This window comes from Fonticula alba (assembly GCF_000388065.1).
Source record: "Fonticula alba strain ATCC 38817 unplaced genomic scaffold supercont2.3, whole genome shotgun sequence".
Classification (NCBI taxonomy): Eukaryota; order Rotosphaerida; family Fonticulaceae; genus Fonticula; species Fonticula alba.
Genome location: NW_009242973.1, coordinates 2,674,702 through 2,693,007, shown reverse-complemented (window position 1 = coordinate 2,693,007; position 18,306 = coordinate 2,674,702). Strand labels below are relative to the sequence as shown.

At 66.7% G+C, this 18,306-nt stretch overlaps 5 protein-coding genes across 5 annotated transcripts in view; 1 reads left to right on the top strand and 4 right to left on the bottom strand.

Moving 5' to 3' along the window:
* The window catches only part of H696_02358 (protein phosphatase 1, catalytic subunit), a gene marked incomplete at its 3' end in the record, with an annotated part of 1,470 nt that extends 77 nt beyond the window's left edge, over positions 1-1,393 (bottom strand). Inside the window, exons 1-5 of the mRNA XM_009496259.1 lie at positions 1,303-1,393; positions 1,114-1,173; positions 874-1,005; positions 497-727; positions 137-313 (exon numbers count right to left, since the gene is read on the bottom strand). Of these exons, the coding sequence (XP_009494534.1) occupies positions 137-313; positions 497-727; positions 874-1,005; positions 1,114-1,159 (586 nt within the window). The 5' untranslated portion in view covers positions 1,160-1,173; positions 1,303-1,393. The remainder of the gene's footprint in view (positions 1-136; positions 314-496; positions 728-873; positions 1,006-1,113; positions 1,174-1,302) is intronic.
* A 504-nt stretch (positions 1,394-1,897) lies between these two features.
* Positions 1,898-3,946, bottom strand: H696_02357 (hypothetical protein; the record flags this gene model as incomplete). Its single annotated transcript, XM_009496258.1, has 6 exons — positions 1,898-2,265; positions 2,394-3,033; positions 3,161-3,301; positions 3,390-3,501; positions 3,593-3,690; positions 3,767-3,946. The coding sequence occupies 6 exons, from the start codon at positions 3,944-3,946 to the stop codon at positions 1,898-1,900; spliced, it is 1,539 nt and encodes a 512-aa protein (XP_009494533.1).
* A 692-nt stretch (positions 3,947-4,638) lies between these two features.
* H696_02356 (hypothetical protein) lies at positions 4,639-8,161 on the bottom strand. Its single transcript, XM_009496257.1, has 4 exons — positions 8,122-8,161; positions 7,500-7,644; positions 6,688-7,365; positions 4,639-6,449 (listed from the first exon to the last, which is right to left on the bottom strand). Exons 2-4 carry the CDS (start codon positions 7,610-7,612, stop codon positions 5,024-5,026), a joined length of 2,217 nt encoding a protein of 738 aa, XP_009494532.1. The 5' UTR covers positions 7,613-7,644; positions 8,122-8,161; the 3' UTR covers positions 4,639-5,023.
* A 2,216-nt stretch (positions 8,162-10,377) lies between these two features.
* Positions 10,378-12,249, bottom strand: H696_02355 (hypothetical protein). The gene is made up of 5 exons (XM_009496256.1): positions 12,202-12,249; positions 11,930-12,080; positions 11,577-11,821; positions 11,119-11,397; positions 10,378-10,939 (listed from the first exon to the last, which is right to left on the bottom strand). Coding segments are annotated over exons 1-5 (1,056 nt in total). The 5' UTR covers positions 12,203-12,249; the 3' UTR covers positions 10,378-10,559.
* A 3,738-nt stretch (positions 12,250-15,987) lies between these two features.
* Positions 15,988-18,306, top strand: part of H696_02354 (hypothetical protein) — a 3,755-nt gene continuing 1,436 nt past the window's right edge. Inside the window, exons 1-2 of the mRNA XM_009496255.1 lie at positions 15,988-16,520; positions 16,768-18,193. Coding sequence (XP_009494530.1) covers positions 16,054-16,520; positions 16,768-18,193 — 1,893 coding nt within the window. The 5' untranslated portion in view covers positions 15,988-16,053. The remainder of the gene's footprint in view (positions 16,521-16,767; positions 18,194-18,306) is intronic.

The following is an 18,306-nucleotide window of genomic DNA, read 5'->3' as shown; positions in this document are numbered from 1 at the left end:
GGGGGAGGTTTCGAAGGGGGACCAGGGGGAAGTGGCAAGAGTGCGCAGGACGCCGAGACCCCGAAGGGCGGGGAAGGAGCGGGCGAAGAGGCAGCGAAGATGGCAAGGGGGGCGTGTAGCCGGAAGGCAAGCGCACCACTGTCCGGGACATCAGTCGGGCGGTTGATGTTGCGGATTTGCTCCATGGACTGGAGGTCCGGTGACAGGCCGCCATGCATGGCCAAGATCTTCTCCTCAATGACGGCCGCAATCGGCAAGCAGTTGAAGCAGTCGGTGAAAATCTTCCAGAGCTTGGTGCTGTACCGACGCTTGCCTGTGCGCGTGCGCATCCACACGCACATCGATGGATGGATGGATAAATATTTGCGTGTGTGTGTGGGGGGGGGGGAGGGGAGAGAGAGAGAGAGAGAGAGAGTGAGCAAGCAGTGCGATCGAATGTACATGAGTTGGATAAAGGGACAAGTGCCACACGAGGAGGGAGCAATGTGCCACGCACATTCGTCGTAGAAACCGTAGATACGGTTGATGCTGGCACACTCGTGGTTCCCGCGCAAGAGGAAGAAGTTCTCCGGGTAGCGGATCTTGAAGGCCAACAGCAGGCAGATGGTCTCCATGGACTGGCGACCACGGTCGACGTAGTCCCCGAGGAAGAGGTAGTTGGCCTCGGGCGGGAAGCCGCCGTACTCGAACAGCCGCAGCAGATCGTAGTACTGGCCGTGAATGTCGCCTGGCGGGGTGGGGGGTGAAAGGAGCGTACGCGCATGCGTGCACCAGTATCGGACACATGGCGTGCGGGATGTTCGGAGGTCAAAATCAGGTTGCGTGCGGCGGAGGGGGGCGCCGGGTGGGGCAGAGAATGACGAAACGGCGCACCGCAGACCTTGACCGGAGCCTCAAGCTCCAGGAGCGAAGGCTGGCTGATGAAGATGTCACGGGCCTTGGCACACAGCCAGCGGATTTCGCCCTCGGTCATGGGGACATCCATGCCCGGGCGGTTGCCCCGGACTGATGAAAGGAAGCGTGTGTGAGCGCGTGCAAGGCGGCAAGGCAATGGGCTGCGTGTGCGTGTGCACAGCTTGGCAGCGGTGGCAAAGAGGAGAGAGGAGAACGCACCCGAAAGGAGCTTGAAAATGATGCTGTCAATGTCGTATTCGGACATTGCGCGGCGCGGGTCTGACGGACGGGCGGAAGGACGGGGAATTAGTGCTGTGCCGGAGCCACTGCAGGCGGGGGGAGGGGGAGGGGGAGGGGGCGAGGAAACGACAGCGAGCAGGGCGCAGGCAAACAAGAGGCGGGAGGTACATCTCGGGGGAGAAGCAAAAAGGAAGGGCGAAGAGGGGGAGGGGGAGGAACTTCTCGAGATCTGCCCATGCGCGGGTAGGCAGGCGGAGAGGTACCTGGCCGAAAGAGATCGCCTCGCCGGGGGGGGGGGCCGGTCGCCCTCTTCCTGTTCCGGGTGGCCTGGGGCCGGCATGTCGGATATCTTCGCTCGCCGCCCGCCCCCGGAGGATATTGGCAGGGCCCGCGGGTGGTCCCGGGCCCGGTGTCTGCCCCCGGAAGGAGGCCGGCCCGTGCCTCCCAGGCGAGTGCCCCTTGCCCCGGACTCCACAGGGGCGGGCGCATTCCCCCCCCCCCCTCCCTCCCTCCCCCTTCATCTCCCGAAGTTTATGTGTGTGTGTGTGTGTGTGTGTGTGTGTGATTTGGTGATGAGGGATGCGCGGGCACCAACCGGTCCTGAGCCCGACGGCGAGTTGCTGGGATGCTGGGGGGGGGGGGAGGGTCAGTCCACCCCGTCCCGTCGTGCTCCGGCTGGTGCGCGTGAGTGCGCAGGCGCTTCTGAGGGGCACTACACGCGCTCACGAAGGTACGGGGGCGATGGACGCGGGGGGGGGGAGGGTCAGCGGCGACCGCATACATCGGCGCACGTTCGGTCCTCGCAATAGCGCGCCATCTCATAGAGCTTCGAAAGGCCACTCTTCTCGGAGAAGACCATGGTTGAGGGTTTGAACACATCGAGCGGATGATACATCAGGATGCACTGGCCACCACGCCCATCGCGCCCCGCGCGGCCGCTTTCCTGGTAATAGTGCTCCAGGGACTTGGACATGGAGTGGTGGATGACAAATCGGACATCCGGCTTGTCGATCCCAAGGCCGAAGGCCACCGTGGCAACGATCACTTGGATGCGGTTTGCCAGCCACTGGGTGTGCACGCGCGACCGCTCGGCCGCCTCGATGTGCGCGTGATAGGGGGCGCAAACGACACCTACCAGGCCCGGCATGGGGGAGGGGGAGGGCCCGAAATCGCGGACCAGCCAGGAGTCACAGTCAGTGCTGGGCGGCTTGTTTGCCAAGCGCCGAGGGCCAACACCGCGCCGGTGGCCATATACGTACCGCGTTCCGCCAAGGCAGCGGCCACAAGTTCCACATCGCGCCGGGAAAGGCAGTACACGATGCCGGACTTCCCCTGCAGGCCCGGGGACAGGGCGATCTCGGCGATCGTGGCCATGCCACTGGCAAAGTCCCCCTTCGGGGCTTTGTCGATGACCCGATACACGAGTCCACGCCGGCGGAAGGATGTATGGAAACGCTGGACCGATTGCGGGTCCAGGCGCAGAAGCTCCTCCACATCGGTTCGAACCCGAGAGTCGGCCGTCGCAGTCAGCGCCAGGACCGGCACATCCGGCAGCTGCGTTCGGAGCAAGGCCAGCGCCGTCAGGTAGTCCGGGCGGAAGTTGTGTCCCCATTGCGAGCAGCAGTGGGCCTCATCCACGGCAATTCCCCCGATCAGCCCGCCACGGTGGGCCTTCTCCAAGGCAGAGAGGAATTGCTTGCGCTTGGTAATCCCCTCGGGGGTGGCATACACCAGGCGGAAGTGCCCGGCCGCCATGCTGGCGTACATGGCCCGTGCGTCGGCGCCTTTGACATCGGCCGACAGGACGGCCGCCGGAATGCGGCGGCTATTCAGACTGGCTGCCTGATCTTCCATCAGCGAGATGAGCGGCGACACGACCAGCGTGAAGCCAGGGCGAAGCTATTCGTCAAGCCAGCGGGCCAGAGCCATGCGCGTAGGATGGCGGGGGTGGGTGGCGGGCGAGGCCGGGCGGAGAGTGAGCAAACGCGAGGGCAAACAAAAGAGCAACAAGGGGAAGCGCACGCACCAGGGAGGGGAGTTGAAAGCAAAGGCTCTTGCCGGCGGCCGTGGGCAGAACAGCAAATGTGTGGCATCCGTACATCGTGGCATTGATGATCTCCTTCTGCTTGGGGCGGAAGGCCGAGAAGCCAAACACCTCACGCAGCACCTACGCCCTCGGGTCAGTACCGTCACCCTGGACAGGCGAAGCCGGGAGCCAGGTGCCAGGGCTGGGGGTGGGGGGTGGAGAAGCGCACCTTCAGGGCCTCCTCACTCCAGGGAAAGGTATCTGCGGACCAGTCCATATCCTGGTGTGGAACGACCGTATTCCGGCGCAGAGTCTCATCCTCCAAGATGAGTTCGCCAAGCCTGTTTTTTTTGTGCGCGCATCCGGGTGAGCCAAGGCCATTCTCGGGGGCGCCGAGGAAAGGTGGCAGGAAGGAGGCATGCCAGCACGCACTGTGTTACTGCATCAAGGCGACGCTGGAGGGAGGCCAGTTGCCGCTCCAACGAAGCGAGGAGCTTCTCCTGCGTTTCACGATCGGTACTCGGGTCGAGCTGGCGTGCCGGCACATGCGCACATGGAGTTAGCGGAGTCAGAGCCGGAGTACCGGCGGACTGGGCGATGACGAACCGATGAGAAGGCTTTCCTATCAGTGGCCAGAAGCTGGTCGATGGCGGCCTGGACACGAGTGCTGCGCGATCGGGGCGCAGGGTGCCGGGGCTCCAGCTCGGCCGTGGGGCCGCTCAGGGTGAGATCGATTGGTGGATGCTCATTTTCAGCGCGCCCGAGTGGCGGCTCGGACTTGAGCATGGGGCTGCCTGGATGTGTGTGTGTGTGTGTGTGTGTGTGTGTGTGTGTGTGTGTGTGTGTGTGTGTGTGTGTGCGTGCGTGCGTGTGTGCGTGCGTGTGTGCGTGGGTATGCGGCAAGGGGGGGAGGAAAGGGAGCACGAGAACGCGAAAGGGTGCACAAGTCTTCTGTGGCGCTTCGGCCCGGCCCGAAAGGAGGGCCAACTACAAGCCTAAAAACGCGCGTCGCCCCTCCTCCCTCCCCGCCCGATGGGAAAGCGGACCCGAGGAGCGAAGAGGGGATAGGCATCCCCCCTGCAGGCCCGGGGCATCAGATCGTTGATCGTGCGATCTTGGACTTTGCGTCCCGGCCCCCCCTCCCCCCTCCAGGCCGGCTTGTTGCGTGGGTTCGTTGGCGGGCGTGATGCGGATCGCCGAACAAGATGGATTGGGGCAGACCAAAAGAGTGAACGCGTCCATTCGTCGGCACTCGGGCCGGCGCCACCCATGTGACCCACACCCATAAGTATGTCTTTCGACATCACATGAGACGAATGTCCCATCCGTGGGATCGGTGTTGCTTTCCCCGCCTGAGTGGCACAGGGGAGCAGAAAAGAGGGAAAAAGGAATACACTGCAGCCAGAGCACATTGTGCTGCCGAATGTGTGCCACCTTGCCTGAGAGAACCCACACACACACACACACACACACAAAGGTGTAGTCTAACGGATATATTATTCTTGAAAAAAAAGGGAAAGAGAAGGGGGGACGAGGGGGAGAAGAGATGCAACAAAGGAGGGTTGTGCCATCCTCGCGGGTGGGTGTGCACACCGAGGCACCCGAAAAAGGGGGCGAGGTCATGCGTGCGTTGTTTCACCACTCCGCCCACCGGAGGGGGGGGGGGGAAACACCGGAAACAGGGGAAGCTAGCCGCATAAGAAAGGGGCACCGCCGCCCGTCCGCCCCCCTTCTTCTCCGCCCATCCTCAAAGCACAGGAGGAGAGGATGCACAGCGCGCGCATGGGGCCAGCCGACTGCCAGGGAGGGGGGCGGGGGGGAAACAGGGGAAGGGAGGGCCCCAGCCACGAGGAGGAGACGCACTTACCACTTGTAGAAGCTGTGCGGCGGGTTCTCCTTGTTCGGCTGGATATCCGAGTAGGTGGGCATGGCGTCGGCCTTGATGGAGGCCGAGATGGAGCGCTGGGCCAGGGCCTTGCCACCGCCGCTGAGCAGGGCATCCACATCGTCGATGCTGATGGCCATGTTGGCCATGTCGCGCTGAATGTCCTCCTCGGTGCGGGGAGTGGCGTCCTTCTGGCTGCTGGCCGCGAGAGTGATCTGGAGAAGGGCGGCATGGGCGTCCTGCTCGTCCGACGCGCCGTCGGCACTGGCCCGACCGCGGCCAGTCTTCTTGGTGTAATCGGCCACGGAGAAGCGGTACTTGGTCCGCTGCCCGGGCGGCGTGAAGGGGGTATCGGCATAGATATGCCCATCGACATGGGCAATGGTGCCGCTGACGGTCTTGGCCGCCTCCGGGTCCAGGTTCAGGGCATCATCCACAAAGTCCATGAACCCGACGAAATCCTTCGTCAGGAGACGCAGGACCGGGCTCACACGCTGGGGAGTGTCCGTCCGGAGGACCTCCATCTCGGCGAGGACCTTCCCACGCTCGATGATTGGCCCGGCGCCAGGGGGCAGGCGCGGCAGGGTGTACTTGTGGTGCACCGGGGCAGCCGGGGCGAAGGTGGGGGGCAGGACCGCCGCGGCGGCGGCCATGGCCCGGGGGTCGGGCGGGTTGCTCCGAAGGAAGTCCAGCGCGGCATTGGGCTCGGTCAGCTGGCTGCGGTCCAGGGCATCGGTGAGACCGGCGCGCGTGCGCCCGGGCCGGGCGTCCGCCGCGGCGGCGCGCAGCTTCTGCTGATGCACCGACAGCGGGGCCAGGCGGCCGACCGAGGCCGGGGTCACCGAGGAGGCGGCCCCAGTCACATCGGTGGTGCGCTTCATGCTGGCACGGGGCCCGGCGGCTCCGGGGGCAGCCTGGTGCGCGGGCATCCGGTGGGTCGAGTCATGGCGAGCGGGGGCGGGATCGCGAATGAAGTCCGCCCGGGTGTACTCGGTCTCGGCCAGGGCGGCGTCCAGCTGCTCCATGGCGTGCATGCGGTCGGACCGGCCGACGTAGTTGTTGAGGAAGGGATGCAGGCGATGCAGGGAGTGGTCCGGCCGGCGGCTGGCGGGGCTCGGCATGGAGGCCATCATCTCGGCCAGCTCGTCAGCATCCAGCCCGGAGCCCTCCGGGCGACGCTCCAGCGGCAGGTGATACACCTCGGCCGACAGCTTCTGCAGGGCATCGGCCGACAGGGGCTTGACGAAGGTCGGCTGGGCCTTCAACAGCTTGTAGGTCTCGGCCGGCAGGGGCTCATAGTCGAAGGTGCGCATGCGCATACCGATACCGGCCGGCAGGCGGACGTACAGATACCGGAGGAAGTGGTTCAGGACCTCGTCAGTGCAGTTGTGCACCTGGATGAGGCTATGGCGGGAGGGGGAGTCCCATTGTGAGAGGCAGGGCGCGGCGGAAAGTCAGAACCCGGAGAGGGAGAGAGGGAGAGAGAGAGAGAAGACCAGGAGTGCTACCCGCCCCGCCAGATCAGACTCTTGTCCCGCCGCCAGCAGGGCACACCATCATGTTTGCGTTGCCCCGCCCTGGTCGGTGGCAGCAGGAAAGGTGGCTGGGCCCCGATATCGGGCGGCAGGAGGGCAAAACGTACCGCTTGTGGGTGGTCATGCCGAACTGCGCGTGCGAGCGATTGTACTTGAAGGGGCTCCGGATGACGGAGAAGAGCTTGCGCTGGGTGGGCATGCGGATGAGCCCGGACACGGGGATCTTCATGATCATGGCCGTCTGGCGGATGAACACGGCAAAGGTGTCCACCAGCTCGTGGTGATAGCCGGAGAGGTTGATCTGGGCGCGGCGGATCTTGGAGAAGGTGGGCTTCTCGGCGGAGGAAACAATGCGCGGCGGGGGGTTGGCCTGGTCGCGCACGGCCGGCGGCTGGGTGGCCAGGTTGTTGAGCTCGGCCATCTGGCGGTTGGAGGTCTGCTGGCTCATGGGAGCTGGCGGGTTCTCAAAGAGACCGGCCGCCTGTTCGCTGTGCAGGCGCTGGAGGGCGAAATCCTCACGGCCGATGCTGAGCGCGCGCCGGACCTGGGCGCGGGTGCGCCCGGTGCCGGCCGCCTGGGCACCCTTGGCCGCAGCCTCGGCCGTCAGGCGGGCATGGTCCGGGTCGGTGTGCTTCAGAGGCCCGGCAAAGCGGCTGGTTTCGGTGCCGTCGACCACCTTGAAGACGGTGGCGCCGATGGAGCTGACCGTGGAGACGGTGTTATCGGCCATGGCCAGGGGCCGGCCACCGAACTGCAGCGAGGGGGTGTACTTCTTCTTGGTGGCGCTGAGGATGAGGGCGGGCAAGCGGGTGAGCGAGTGAGGGGCGTCTGCTCGGGAGCCCGGCCCGGTGAATTGGAGGGCAAAGGAAACATGGAGCGCGGCAACATGAGGAGGAATAGTGCGTGTGTGCGCGCGTACTAAAAGCGAACAGTGGCAGTGGCGGTAGCGCTGCCGGTGGTGGAGACGGCTGTCGCCTGGCGCACCGCCTGCAGGCACGCCCCCGAGGAGAGAGAGCCCCTGAGAGAAAGCATGTTGGGCTGTTCGAGCGGAACCCCGAGAATGACTGATTGCGAGGGAGGGGGAGGCGGTGGCGGCGAGAAGCAGCGGGGAAGAGGAGGAGGAGGAGGAGGAGGGAAGCAGGGAGAGGACGAGGGTGTCAGGAAATGGCCGGCAGGCGTGTGCCCGAATGTGGGGAGAGGCGCCCGGTGTCGGCGACAAGGCGTGTGTGTCTCGCTCTCTCGCGGAGGGCGGGGGGAGGGGGGGCTGGGAGCGGCGCGCGCTGGCGAAGGCGGTGCCGGCGTTGCCCGCAGCGCAAGAGGCGAGAGCAGCAGCGAAACACCCGGGCTCCGTGGACAGCCGGCGCAGGGTGCATATGCACATGGGCGCTACTGCGGATAACGATAGGCCAAAAAAGAAGAAGGAGGGAGGAAGGACGGGGAGGGAGAGAGAGAGAGAGAGAGAGAGAGAGAGAGAGAGAGAGAAAGAAAAGAGCGAGGGAGGGGGAGGGAGGCAGCGCGGATGAAAGGGGGCAGGGGCATACAACAAAGAGGGGAGCAAAGGAGTTTCACGGAAGTTCGGAGGCGGATGGCGAGCGTCGGCGAGGCCAGGCCGTGCCAGGTGAGCGCTTTTTCATCGGGTAGTGTCTCGCGTCAAGAGGAGTGGTGGGGGGGGGGACCACAGGACTATCCGTGGTATTCCCCGACCAAGCCACATCTGCCGGGTCGTGGGCTCGGCCGAATGAGAGCCAGAGACCCGTGGTCGTGGGATGCCTGGAAGGACAGCCGGGGGGCGGTGGTGAGAGGGGTGTTCTGATCCGAACTGGAGGCCAGCATCGGATTGTGGCGTGCGCCCGACCCCCTCCCCCCCCCCCCGACCAAGACCCTCCCCGCCCGGGGCGACCTTGTCAGTTCAGTCTGTCCAGAAAAGTGGAGTGGCCAAAGACGCCGCTTTCGCAAGTGTATCTTCCCCGTCTTTACCGCACAGCCCGCATTCGCTCCTCCCAGCCTTTTAGGGTTCATGCGCCCGGGGCCGGGAGGGGGACATCGGGTCCGCTGCGCTCCGGCTTGGTGAGGTCCCCACCCACGCACCAGCCTGAATCTCGAAAGTCAGATGCAACACGAGAAGAGCGAGATCTGATGTATCAAACCGTCGTGAAAGGGAATGCCATTACCAATACCTAAAGGAGAACGAGACCTTAAATATTCTGGCTCTGGCGCTCCCGCCGCCTGGTTGTCGCGGGCTGCCCACCAGGGTGAGGAGGGCTGGTTATAGAGGGGACCGCAAGCCCCGGAGGGCAGGGTGGGTGGACAATCTGTCGGACCCTCGTGCCAGGGCGGGGTGTTGAACTTCCGGTGCCGGCCGTGGGGCGGCCGTGGGGCGGCCCATGCTGGGTGTGCGAGTGTACTTGACATCGGAATCGGGGCCGGGGGTCGGGATCAGGGCGGTCCCTCTGGAGGCTGGTTATCTTCCCCCCCGGTCCACAATCTCACCGGTTCCCGTGGGGCGCCGGGGGGGGGGGGGGGGGGGGGACCATGTGCCTGGACATGCCAGTCTATGGTGGTTGGCCCAGTCGGTGGCGAGGATGGGCGCGGAAAGTTGCGGGCCGTGCGGGGCCCTGTGTGGAGACTATAAAAGGGGGGACGTGGCTGGCCGGATGGTTGACAATCCCCCTCATCGGGCCGTGTGTATGCGCGTCGAGTGCTTCAGCTGTTTCTCCCTTCCCAAGGGGAGAGGCCTGCTGTTGGGCTTGGGCGCATGCGCGCGTTCCCGGCCCTCGGTTGCATGGTACGCGCCTCCTCCTCTTCCTCCCTATCCTCCTTTCTCCTCCCCCTGCTCCCTTCCTCCTCCCCCTGCTCCCTTCCTCCTCCCCCTGCTCCCTTCCTCCTCCCCCTGCTCCCTTCCTCCTCCCCCTGCTCCCTTCCTCCTCCCCCTCCGATGTTCGCACACACTCGCGTGTATCCCTTCTCTCCTCCCCATGCAGGACCTACAGAGTCACTTGTTGGCCTCTTCAGTGGTTTATGAGTGCTAGTAGCTCCGAGATCAATGCATTCCTTGTCTTCGGTGTATCCTTCCAATGGGTATCACCTTAAGGATGGGTCTGCCACATTCTCCCCTCCTCTTCTTCTGCAACTCCCCCGTCTTCCCCTCCTCTTCCTTTACTTACTCCTTCTCCCCTCTCTTTCTTAGGCATTCCCCCATTCATGGGCTGTGTGACGCGCACCTTGGCATCTTTTTCTCTCTCTGGTGGCATTCTGACTTGCCTCCTTCTCCTGGTGGACCTCGGTCTGGGGCGCACTCGGCAGGTTTCTCCTTGGTGTGCGCGTGTGCGCATGCCCTGGGGGGGCTTTCCGTGCTTCCTTCTCCGGGGCTCATCAGAGGAGCGGGCTATTGCTCTCCGAGCCAGTGTGTCACCCTCTGCTCCTCTCTCTCCTGACCTTTACGGCAGTTGGAAACAAAAAAAGCAAAAAAAAAGATAAACCAAAACGCCTCCCTCTCCTTCCCCCAGCGCCGCGCGCCCACATGGCGTGCGGTGAGAGGGGCAGGGGAGTGTGTGTGGTCCGCCCAGGTGCGGGGGATGGAAGATAAAAAAAAAGAAACAACCACCCAAATAAAAATCCCCAAAATAGTATCCCTTCTTGTGCTGTTCCTTCTCTGTCCCTTGGTCACCTCATCCCTTTCCTTTTTCTGCCCCCCCGGCCGCCACGAGGTGTGAGGGTCCGGCGATTGCGAGAGGGGGGGGGACCGTGTGCGTGCGCGCCCCCTCCCCCCCCCTTAACAGGGCGAAAAAGAGCATGCAGGAGGAGGGGGCGCGTCTGGCCCTGTGGGTGTGGTGGGGGGAGCATGCCGACGAGCGTTGTTTTCTGGATTTGTGTACATTGAATGCGCCACACCAACGTGCGCGATGAGAGACGGCACAGGAGGGAGGGGGAGGGGCGCGCGGAAGGTCTGAGAGGAGGGTGTGTGTGTGTGTGCGCCCCTTCATCTTGAGGGGGAGGAACATTCAGCGGTGGCACACCTGGAGGAGGATTGCCGGCTGGTGGGCGCCGGTGGCCAGGACACCCGGCAAGGGGCAGCCATGCTGTCATCCTCCTCGCTGGAGGCGGCCGCTGTCGAGGCGTCGAGAGGGCACACCACGGCCGGGGAGCTGCCACCGGCGCCCAGTAGCCCGGTGCAGTGGGGATACATTGCTGCCAGGCTGAGGCCCACCGACAGCGAATAGAGCCGCGGATCGAGGTGGAAGTCGTACATTCGGGCATATCGCTCCAGGCGCGACTGTAGTCCATGCAGAGGGAAGGTGATGGAAAAGATGAGTTCGTTGGGTTCGAGATTTGGCCGGAGAACCTGATTCCGAGGATCATCTACCGGCGGAGGGGGAGGGGGGGGGGGAGGGGCAAGGAGAGGCTGGATGTTAGAGACACGAGGACCGGGCCCTCAAGCGCCAGGGCAGGCACATGCAGCGCCGGGCCATACACAGGCACGCGTGATGGCGGGTGTGCCGGACGCGCCGCAGGGAGGCCATCGGGACACAGGCACGCACCTGAGTAGGCATCCAAGATGACCATGCGTCCGGTTTCATCGGCCACACCACTCGAGTACTGGAAGGTGGCTGGCAGAAGTCGAGCCGAGGTCGGATCGCCATGCCAGCCGGTTTCCTCGGCAAGCTCGCGCAGGGCTGTCGTCTGCAGCGTCTCACCGGGATCCACCAGGCCGGAGGGCAGTTCCAGACACCACCGAGCAGTCGGGGGCCGGTAAATCAGCTCCACCACGATCCCCGGGCACTTGGCCGTGGTATCGGCGGTGGAGTCCTTCACCAGCGCTGCGGGCAGGGCGGATGGGGCCCGAGGGGAGGGGGTTCGTCCGGAGAAGGATGTTCCAGGGCCGAGAGTGAAGGGCAGGCAGATCGGTTAGCCAGCCGTGGGGGAGGGGGGGAAAAAAAAAGGGGGCGACCGGCGGGCCAGGGGAGGCGGGCTGGCCGAGAGGCGGGTATACACGAACCGAGGATGTCCACCGCATCGACGGACGGGCTGGCGGCCGAGGGCGCCGGGCAGGCGGGAGCGTCGTTGTCGAAGCCCACATCATCGGGCCGGATGCGAGTCGTCCGGGCGATCATTTCCCAGGTGTTGGGCTCGCCGTGGACGCGCCAGTGCACCAGGCCGGACTTGAGCCATGTCCCGGTGTGCAGCCATTCGATGCTGACATGCTCGGCGATGTCCTTGCACGAGGAGGCCATGGACTCCATGCTGGAAGGGAGCGAGAGCATGGTCGGAGGGAGGGGCGGGAGATGGGGAGGAGGTGAGGGGTGGCCGGGGCATTTGCAGGGGCCCAGGCGTGAGGAGCGCCGGACGTACATCACATCCAGGGGATCGGTCTCGGGTCGAGGGACGGCCGGTCGGCCGGGCTCGCCCCGTGGACAGCCACAGTCATCCTCGGAGGAGTTGCTCGGAGTGGCGGACGAGGATGGGCGAGGTCGGCTGTCGATCTGACAAGCCAGCGCGCTCACTGGTGGAAGGTGTGTGCGAAAGAGAGAGAGACAGAGAGAGGGGGGGGTGAGCACGAGGGGGAGGAGGAGAAGGAGCAGGAGAAAGATCAATGCCGAGGGGCAGGCGCGGTTCGAGCGTACTGAGGGAGTGTTTGGGAGGGAGGGGCGGGAGAAGCGAGCGGGCGGGGGGGGGGGAGGGCAGGAGGGAGGGGCGCGTGTGTTTTGGAGGGGGATGCCGGAAAGGTCGGAGGCTGATGCCTTCCAGCTCGGTGGGATTTAAACCGTGGCGGCTGAATGGGTTGGACCCCGGGCAGGACGAAGTACCACCCGGGGGGGAGGGGGGGGGGCGGACCGGGCGGCGAAGAGCCGGGGCGGCCGCCGGAGCGGCACTCTTGCTCACGGAGCTGAGGGCCCGCGAACCTGCGTGTAAAAAGGTATTCCCGCCCTCCCCGGGGGGGGGGGGGGGGGCCTGGGGGGGATCTGCCCTCCCGTCGAAAGGGCGCATGTGGTTCCCGCCCAGCCTTCCCAAGAGCCCGGGGCGCGATCCGACCATGAAGGACCCGCAGATCGCTGAGAACGTGTTACCACCGGATCGGATGCGTCATTTCTTTTCGCCGCTCCCTCTGCCGCGCGCCGTCGGCCCCCCCCTTCAGGCAGAGCATGGAGGCCTGGGCCCAGCCCCGGGAAAACCGACCGGCAGGCGAGAGGGCAGACCCCTGATAGAAGTCGTGTGGCCGCAATTCCATGTGGATGTGCCGGCCCTGAGCCTGCTTCCCTTTCGCTCGCTCTGCCCCTGTCTCGCCCTGTGCCGCTCACAGACACACACACACACACACACACACGCACACACCCACCCATGCACCCTTTCTCAGCCCCCCTCCCTCGGGCCTGCTTTTCGCATGTTGCGCCCCGGCGGAGCCGGCCGCGGCAAGGAAGTGACGCAAGACGCGATAATATCCGCGCGATCGGCGCACTCGCCTTGATCGCCCTGCTCCGCGGTCAAGGCCGGCCAAGGAGCCAGCCGGCCCACCCGAGTGCCCGGGCATCCCTTCGCATGGGCCCTGGGAAATGGGGCGAGTTTTCCGGCAAACATGTCGACCTGTATGTCACCGAGCAGCAGGTGTCCCTGGCCGTGTCAGCCTGCCCGCTCGGTACCCTCTCCTCCTGCCGAGGCCCCGGCCTCCGGTGCCCCCTTCTACCCCCGCGTCCCGGGCGGCCAGCAAGTTGCGCAAGCATACGCATTGGCCGGCGAAGCATGCGCAGGCCAAGCGCACGGGGAGTGAGGGGCCCCGGTGGCGGGGAGGAGGCGGGAGATAGGTCCGTGGGGGGGCACAGCACCGGGTGGCGCCCCTCTGCAGCCATGCATGACACCCGGATGGCCCCCCCCCCCCCCCCCCCGCCCCCCCCCCCCCCCCCGCCGCCGCAGCCATAGTCTCAGCCAGCCAGCAAGAGTCCCCCGCGCCTCGGCTTGCGTCCTTCTCCTGCCGCGGGACCCGCCGCGCTTGTTTGGTTCCTGGTTGCCGGCAGCCGCGGCGGATCGGACCGCGCTCAAGCCCGCCCTTGTGCCTCTGTTTGTCGGGGGGCCCAAGGGAGGGTGACACGCCCCTCCGCCCGCCCCGGGCATGCGAGCCTCATCCGCTCCCCGCGGGACAGGCCAGCGGTTCATATTCCACGCCCCCCCCCCCCCCCCACCAACGGGGGGGGGGAAGCCCAGGCAAGCGCACCGGGCCTTAGGGGCATGTCCCTCCCCGCCCGGGCCCCTCCACCGCCCTGCTGGCGGCGGTGCTTCCCGGTTCTCGGGCTGTGGCGTTCGAAATGGTGCCCCCTCTCTCCCGGTCCTTCTTTGCCCCCTCTGCCGAGCTACCCCGTCCGGGCGGATCCCCGGCAAGGGCCTCGACTCGGGAGAAATGCAATACACGTCACCTGTGCGCGCGTCCGAGGCCTGTTCCTCTCCCTCCTTCCATCTTCCCCCTCTCTGCGATATGCGGTCCCTCTCCCTGCGATGTGCGCTAAGCGCCCATGCGCTCAGGGCCTCGGTGGGGGTCCCCCCGGGGCGGGGCGGGGCGGGCGGGGGGAGGGGGGCTACAGGCGAGGCCACTGGGGTGATGTTGCCTCGGAGGCCTGCCCCGAGTGGCCCCCCCCCCCCCCCCCCCCCGCCGTCCGGTCCCCGCCTGCGGGGCGGGCTGTCTGGCCGGGGAGCATAGTTCAGCTACGAAGACGCATGCGTTGGCATGTCCACTCTCCCCGAGCACCATCCGCCTCAGCGCGCGCCCGTCCAAGTGGGCCCCGGCCCTCGAGCCAGGCAGGGGGGGGGGGGGAGGGGTGGCACGAGGCAAAGGGCGGAGGCTGCGTGTCCCCACGCCCGCTGCGCTCGCCTGGTGCCTGGGCAGGTAGCAGGTTCTGATGGTGCTCGTAGTGGAGATCCAAGTCATGACGTCCTGGATGCTCCATTTTGGATGCCGATCGGCCGACGGCCCTCCCCCGCGCCCCCTCGGGCACACGAGGAGCCAATGCCGGGTCCGGTGCGCCTGGAGCTCCAGGCGAATGCGCGTTCGCGCGTTCGCGCGCGCGCGCGCGCGCGCGCCAGCCCGAAGAGATCGACAGTTGTTGATCGGTGCTATGGCAGAGCCATGGTGCTGGACCGGGCTCAAGCAGGGCGGGGAAATGGGCCTGGGCGGTTTCACGCGGGCCCTCCGGTACTGGGGACCGACCTGCTGGCAGGGTGTCGCCGCCGCGCATGGGCCCCCCCCCCCCCCCCCCCCGGCCGGCGTCCCCCCCGTCAACAACAGGCAGCCCATGCACACAGACACACACACACCACACATGCGCGCGCAGCATACCCCCGGTGTGAAAGCCGGCGCGCGGAGCAGCTGCCGGCGCAGCGCCCCAATCGGCGGCGGACATGTGCCCACGAATTCGGGCTTTGCCGCCCCCCAACATGCGCCCCCCCCGGAAGCGCACTCCGCCCCCCCCCCGCTGGGGCCCCCCCCCCCCCCCCCGGCCGGCCGCCGCTTGCACCCGTGCGGCGTCCCTCTGGGGCCTAGCTTGTGCCTCGGACTGGTGGCGGGGGCCCGGCCCGACGACCCTGGACGCTTCCGCCCGGAGTCGAGATAGCAGGCCGGGGGGAGAGGGAAAAACGAGGTGGACGGAAGCACATTCGGGCGAGAGGGCATCCCGCCGGCGTCCAGGAGGCAGCAGGCCTGCCGAGCGGTCGGGTCCACGCGTGTACTTTCTGACTCGTCGTCCCGCCTGGCGGGGAGGGCCCCAGGAGGGGGTCACACGTGTGAATCCCCTGGTTTGGGGGTCCGAGGGGGGGCGGGGAGCGGGGGAACACAGCCGCGGGCGCGCGGCTCCCCTTCGCGTTGCCGGCCCCCCGCGCTTGCTTAGTGGCTTGTCACACGGACACGCGCGTGCGGAGGGGCACTCGCTCGCGAAGGCCCGCGCGCTCGGGTCCGTGAAGCACCCAGCTATCCATCGTCGATGCTCCACGATCGCCCGCGCCCCGCGCGTTGCCGCAACCAGCGGTCTCCCCTCCCCTGCTGCAACCGTGGTTCGCTCCCACATCCCCACACACGCCCCCAAGGGCCGGCACAGTGGCCCGGTAGCCGGAACGCACATGCGTGGGGCCCCGCCACCCGGGCCTTCTTTCTCCTGTATTGAACACAGCCACCGACTCTCGGGCAGCATGTGCCAAGTCCGGGGAATACCCAGCAGAGGCGGGCTTAACTCTTTGGCCGTGTGCTGGGCGCCTCCCGGCGGGTGTCCTTCGTGGGATTTGGCCCTCGGCTTCTCGCCCACCGCGACCGGTTGCCCTTCCCCCTCCCCCTGGACGGATCGAAAGCCGGCCACCCTGCCGGTGCTCTCGCTTGGGCCCTCCTCACGGCCTCCCTCCCTCTTGTCCTCCCTTCCCCCTCCCCGCCCCTCCCCCCCCCCCCTCTCTCTCTCTCTCTTCCCCCTCTCCGTGTCTTTGTCTTTCTCTTCCCCTCGTTTGCCATGTACTCGCACCTTGGCCGCGTTCTGGCCTCCGCCGGTCGGGCGGGGCTGGCCCATTCCCCTCGGGCGCAGGCCGCTGGCATCCCGCGCGCGGCTCGGGCCTTCTCCTCGAGCGCCGGCCCCGGCGGCCCCTCGGGCAACTTCCGCCGCGCGGCCATCGCCCTTGCTGGGCTCGGTGCCGCGGGTGGTCTGGCCTACCTGGCCACCTCGTCGGAGGGCAGCTTCACCCGTCCGTCCTTCCTGACGGCTGCTCACTGTGATGCGGCTCCTGCTCCGACTTCCGTCCCCACTTCGGAGGCCGACGCCCCGGAGGAGTTCCGTCGCATCCGATCCACCCCGGAGGAGCGCCAGGCCCGACGCGAGAAGCGTTCGCAGGAGCGCCTTGAGCGCATGGAGGAACGTCGCCGCATTGGCCCCGCCCGGCTCAAGACGTTGCCCACTCGCGCCGAGCACATGGAGCGCCTGCGGTACGCCTCCCCCCCCCCCCCACTGCTTCTCATCCCACCCTTTTACATGCACACACACACGCACACACACACACACACACACGCGTCCTGGCCTCAGTATTTTGCCCTCCTCTTTCCTGTGCCCACCTCCCACACCAGTACCCACTCACTCTCTCCCTCACACACACACACACACACTGGGCCCTGGCTCATCGTTTTGCTCCCCCTCCTCCCCAACTCCCCACTCCGGCTCCACGCCCACTCACAGGGCCGACGAGGAGTATGACTTGATCGTCATCGGCGCCGGCATCACCGGCAGCGGGATCGCCCTGGACGCGGCGTCGCGCGGCTTGAAGGTGGCCCTCATCGAGCGGGACGACTTCGCAGCCGGCACCTCCTCCCGGTCGACGAAGCTCATCCACGGCGGGGTCCGGTACCTGGAGCGGGCGGTCTTCGACCTGGACTCCAAGCAGTACAACCTGGTTCGCGAGGCGCTGGCCGAGCGGAAGACCCTGCTGGAGATCGCCCCGCACATTGTCCACCCCCAGGCCATCCTCCTGCCGGTGTACAGCTTCTTCGATGCCGTCTACTACTATGCCGGGGCCGTGTGCTACAACCTCCTGGCCCGGCTGACCTCCGGCGATCGGATGCCCTTCACGCGCATCCTCTCGCCGACGCGCACCCTGGAGGCCTTCCCCAGCCTCTCGGCCGAGGGCCTGCGCGCCGGCATCGTGTACCATGATGGCGTCAATGATGACGCCCGGCTGACCACCAGCACGGTTCTCACGGCCGCCAGCTACGGCGCCACGGTGGTCAACCACACCGAGGTGGTGGGTCTGGTCCAGGTGCCGGAGGGCGCCGCTGCCGGGACCACTGACCCGGCGGCCGCCGACTCGACCCGGCACTCGGATGCCGGGTCCCTGGTTATCCAGGGGTCCGGCGATGCGGCGGCCAGTGCGGCCGCCGACACCGCCGCCCCGCGCATGCGCACCACCGGTGTCGAGGTGCGCGATCGCCTCACCGGGCAGACCTTCACCGTCCAGGCCAAGGGGGTCATCAATGCCACTGGGCCCTTTTCCGATACCATTCGTCGGCTGGATGATCCGGCCTCTCGCCCGATCTTGGTCCCCAGCCAGGGGATCCATGTGGTCCTGCCGGCGCACTTGTTCGAGCACTCGACCTTCGGTCTGCTGGACCCGGCCACCAGCGACAACCGCGTGGTCTTCGTCCTCCCGTGGGCCGGGTCGGTTCTGTGCGGGACCACCGACACCCCGCTGCCGCGTGCGGCGGCCGAAAACTCCGGCAATGTGGTGGAGCCCGTCGGCCCGGCTGACCTGGCGGCCGCCGGCTCCGAGGCCGGCCCCCTCCCGAGCGGCGGCCTGATCGCCCGCGAGGCCGACGTCGAGTGGGTGCTGAACGCCGTGCGGCCCTACCTGCGCAAGGACCTCCAGGTCAGCCGCAGTGACGTTCGGTCCATCTGGGCCGGCGTGCGGCCGCTCGTGCGCGACCCCAACAACCCGGCCTTCTACAGTCAGACGGCCGACGAGCAGTCTGGCACCAACACCTCGACCATTGCCCGGACCCATGTGGTCCATGTCAGCCCCAGCAGCCTGATCACCGTGTCCGGCGGCAAGCTGACCACCTTCCGCATCATGGCCAAGGATGCTCTTGACAGCGCCATCCGCGTGTTCGGGGTGCGTCTTTATCCCCTCCTCCGCTCTTGCCATGCACCACTCCCTTGGCGGCATGGGCATGTGTGCTTCTCCCTAACTGACCTGCCGTATTCTCTCCCTCTCCTTTCCCCCCC

Coding starts and splice junctions, on each gene's coding strand:
- H696_02356 (XM_009496257.1), bottom strand. CDS start 7,612: ATGCTTTCTCTCAGGGGCTCTCTCTCCTCGGGGGCGTGCCTGCAGGCG. Junction 7,366..7,499: donor ACTGCCACTGTTCGCTTTTA/GTACGCGCGCAC, acceptor CCTCATCCTCAG/CGCCACCAAGAAGAAGTACA. Junction 6,450..6,687: donor GGCATGACCACCCACAAGCG/GTACGTTTTGCC, acceptor CTCCCGCCATAG/CCTCATCCAGGTGCACAACT.
- H696_02355 (XM_009496256.1), bottom strand. Junction 11,822..11,929: donor ACCGATCCCCTGGATGTGAT/GTACGTCCGGCG, acceptor GCTCCCTTCCAG/CATGGAGTCCATGGCCTCCT. Junction 11,398..11,576: donor CGATGCGGTGGACATCCTCG/GTTCGTGTATAC, acceptor CCCTGCCCGCAG/CGCTGGTGAAGGACTCCACC.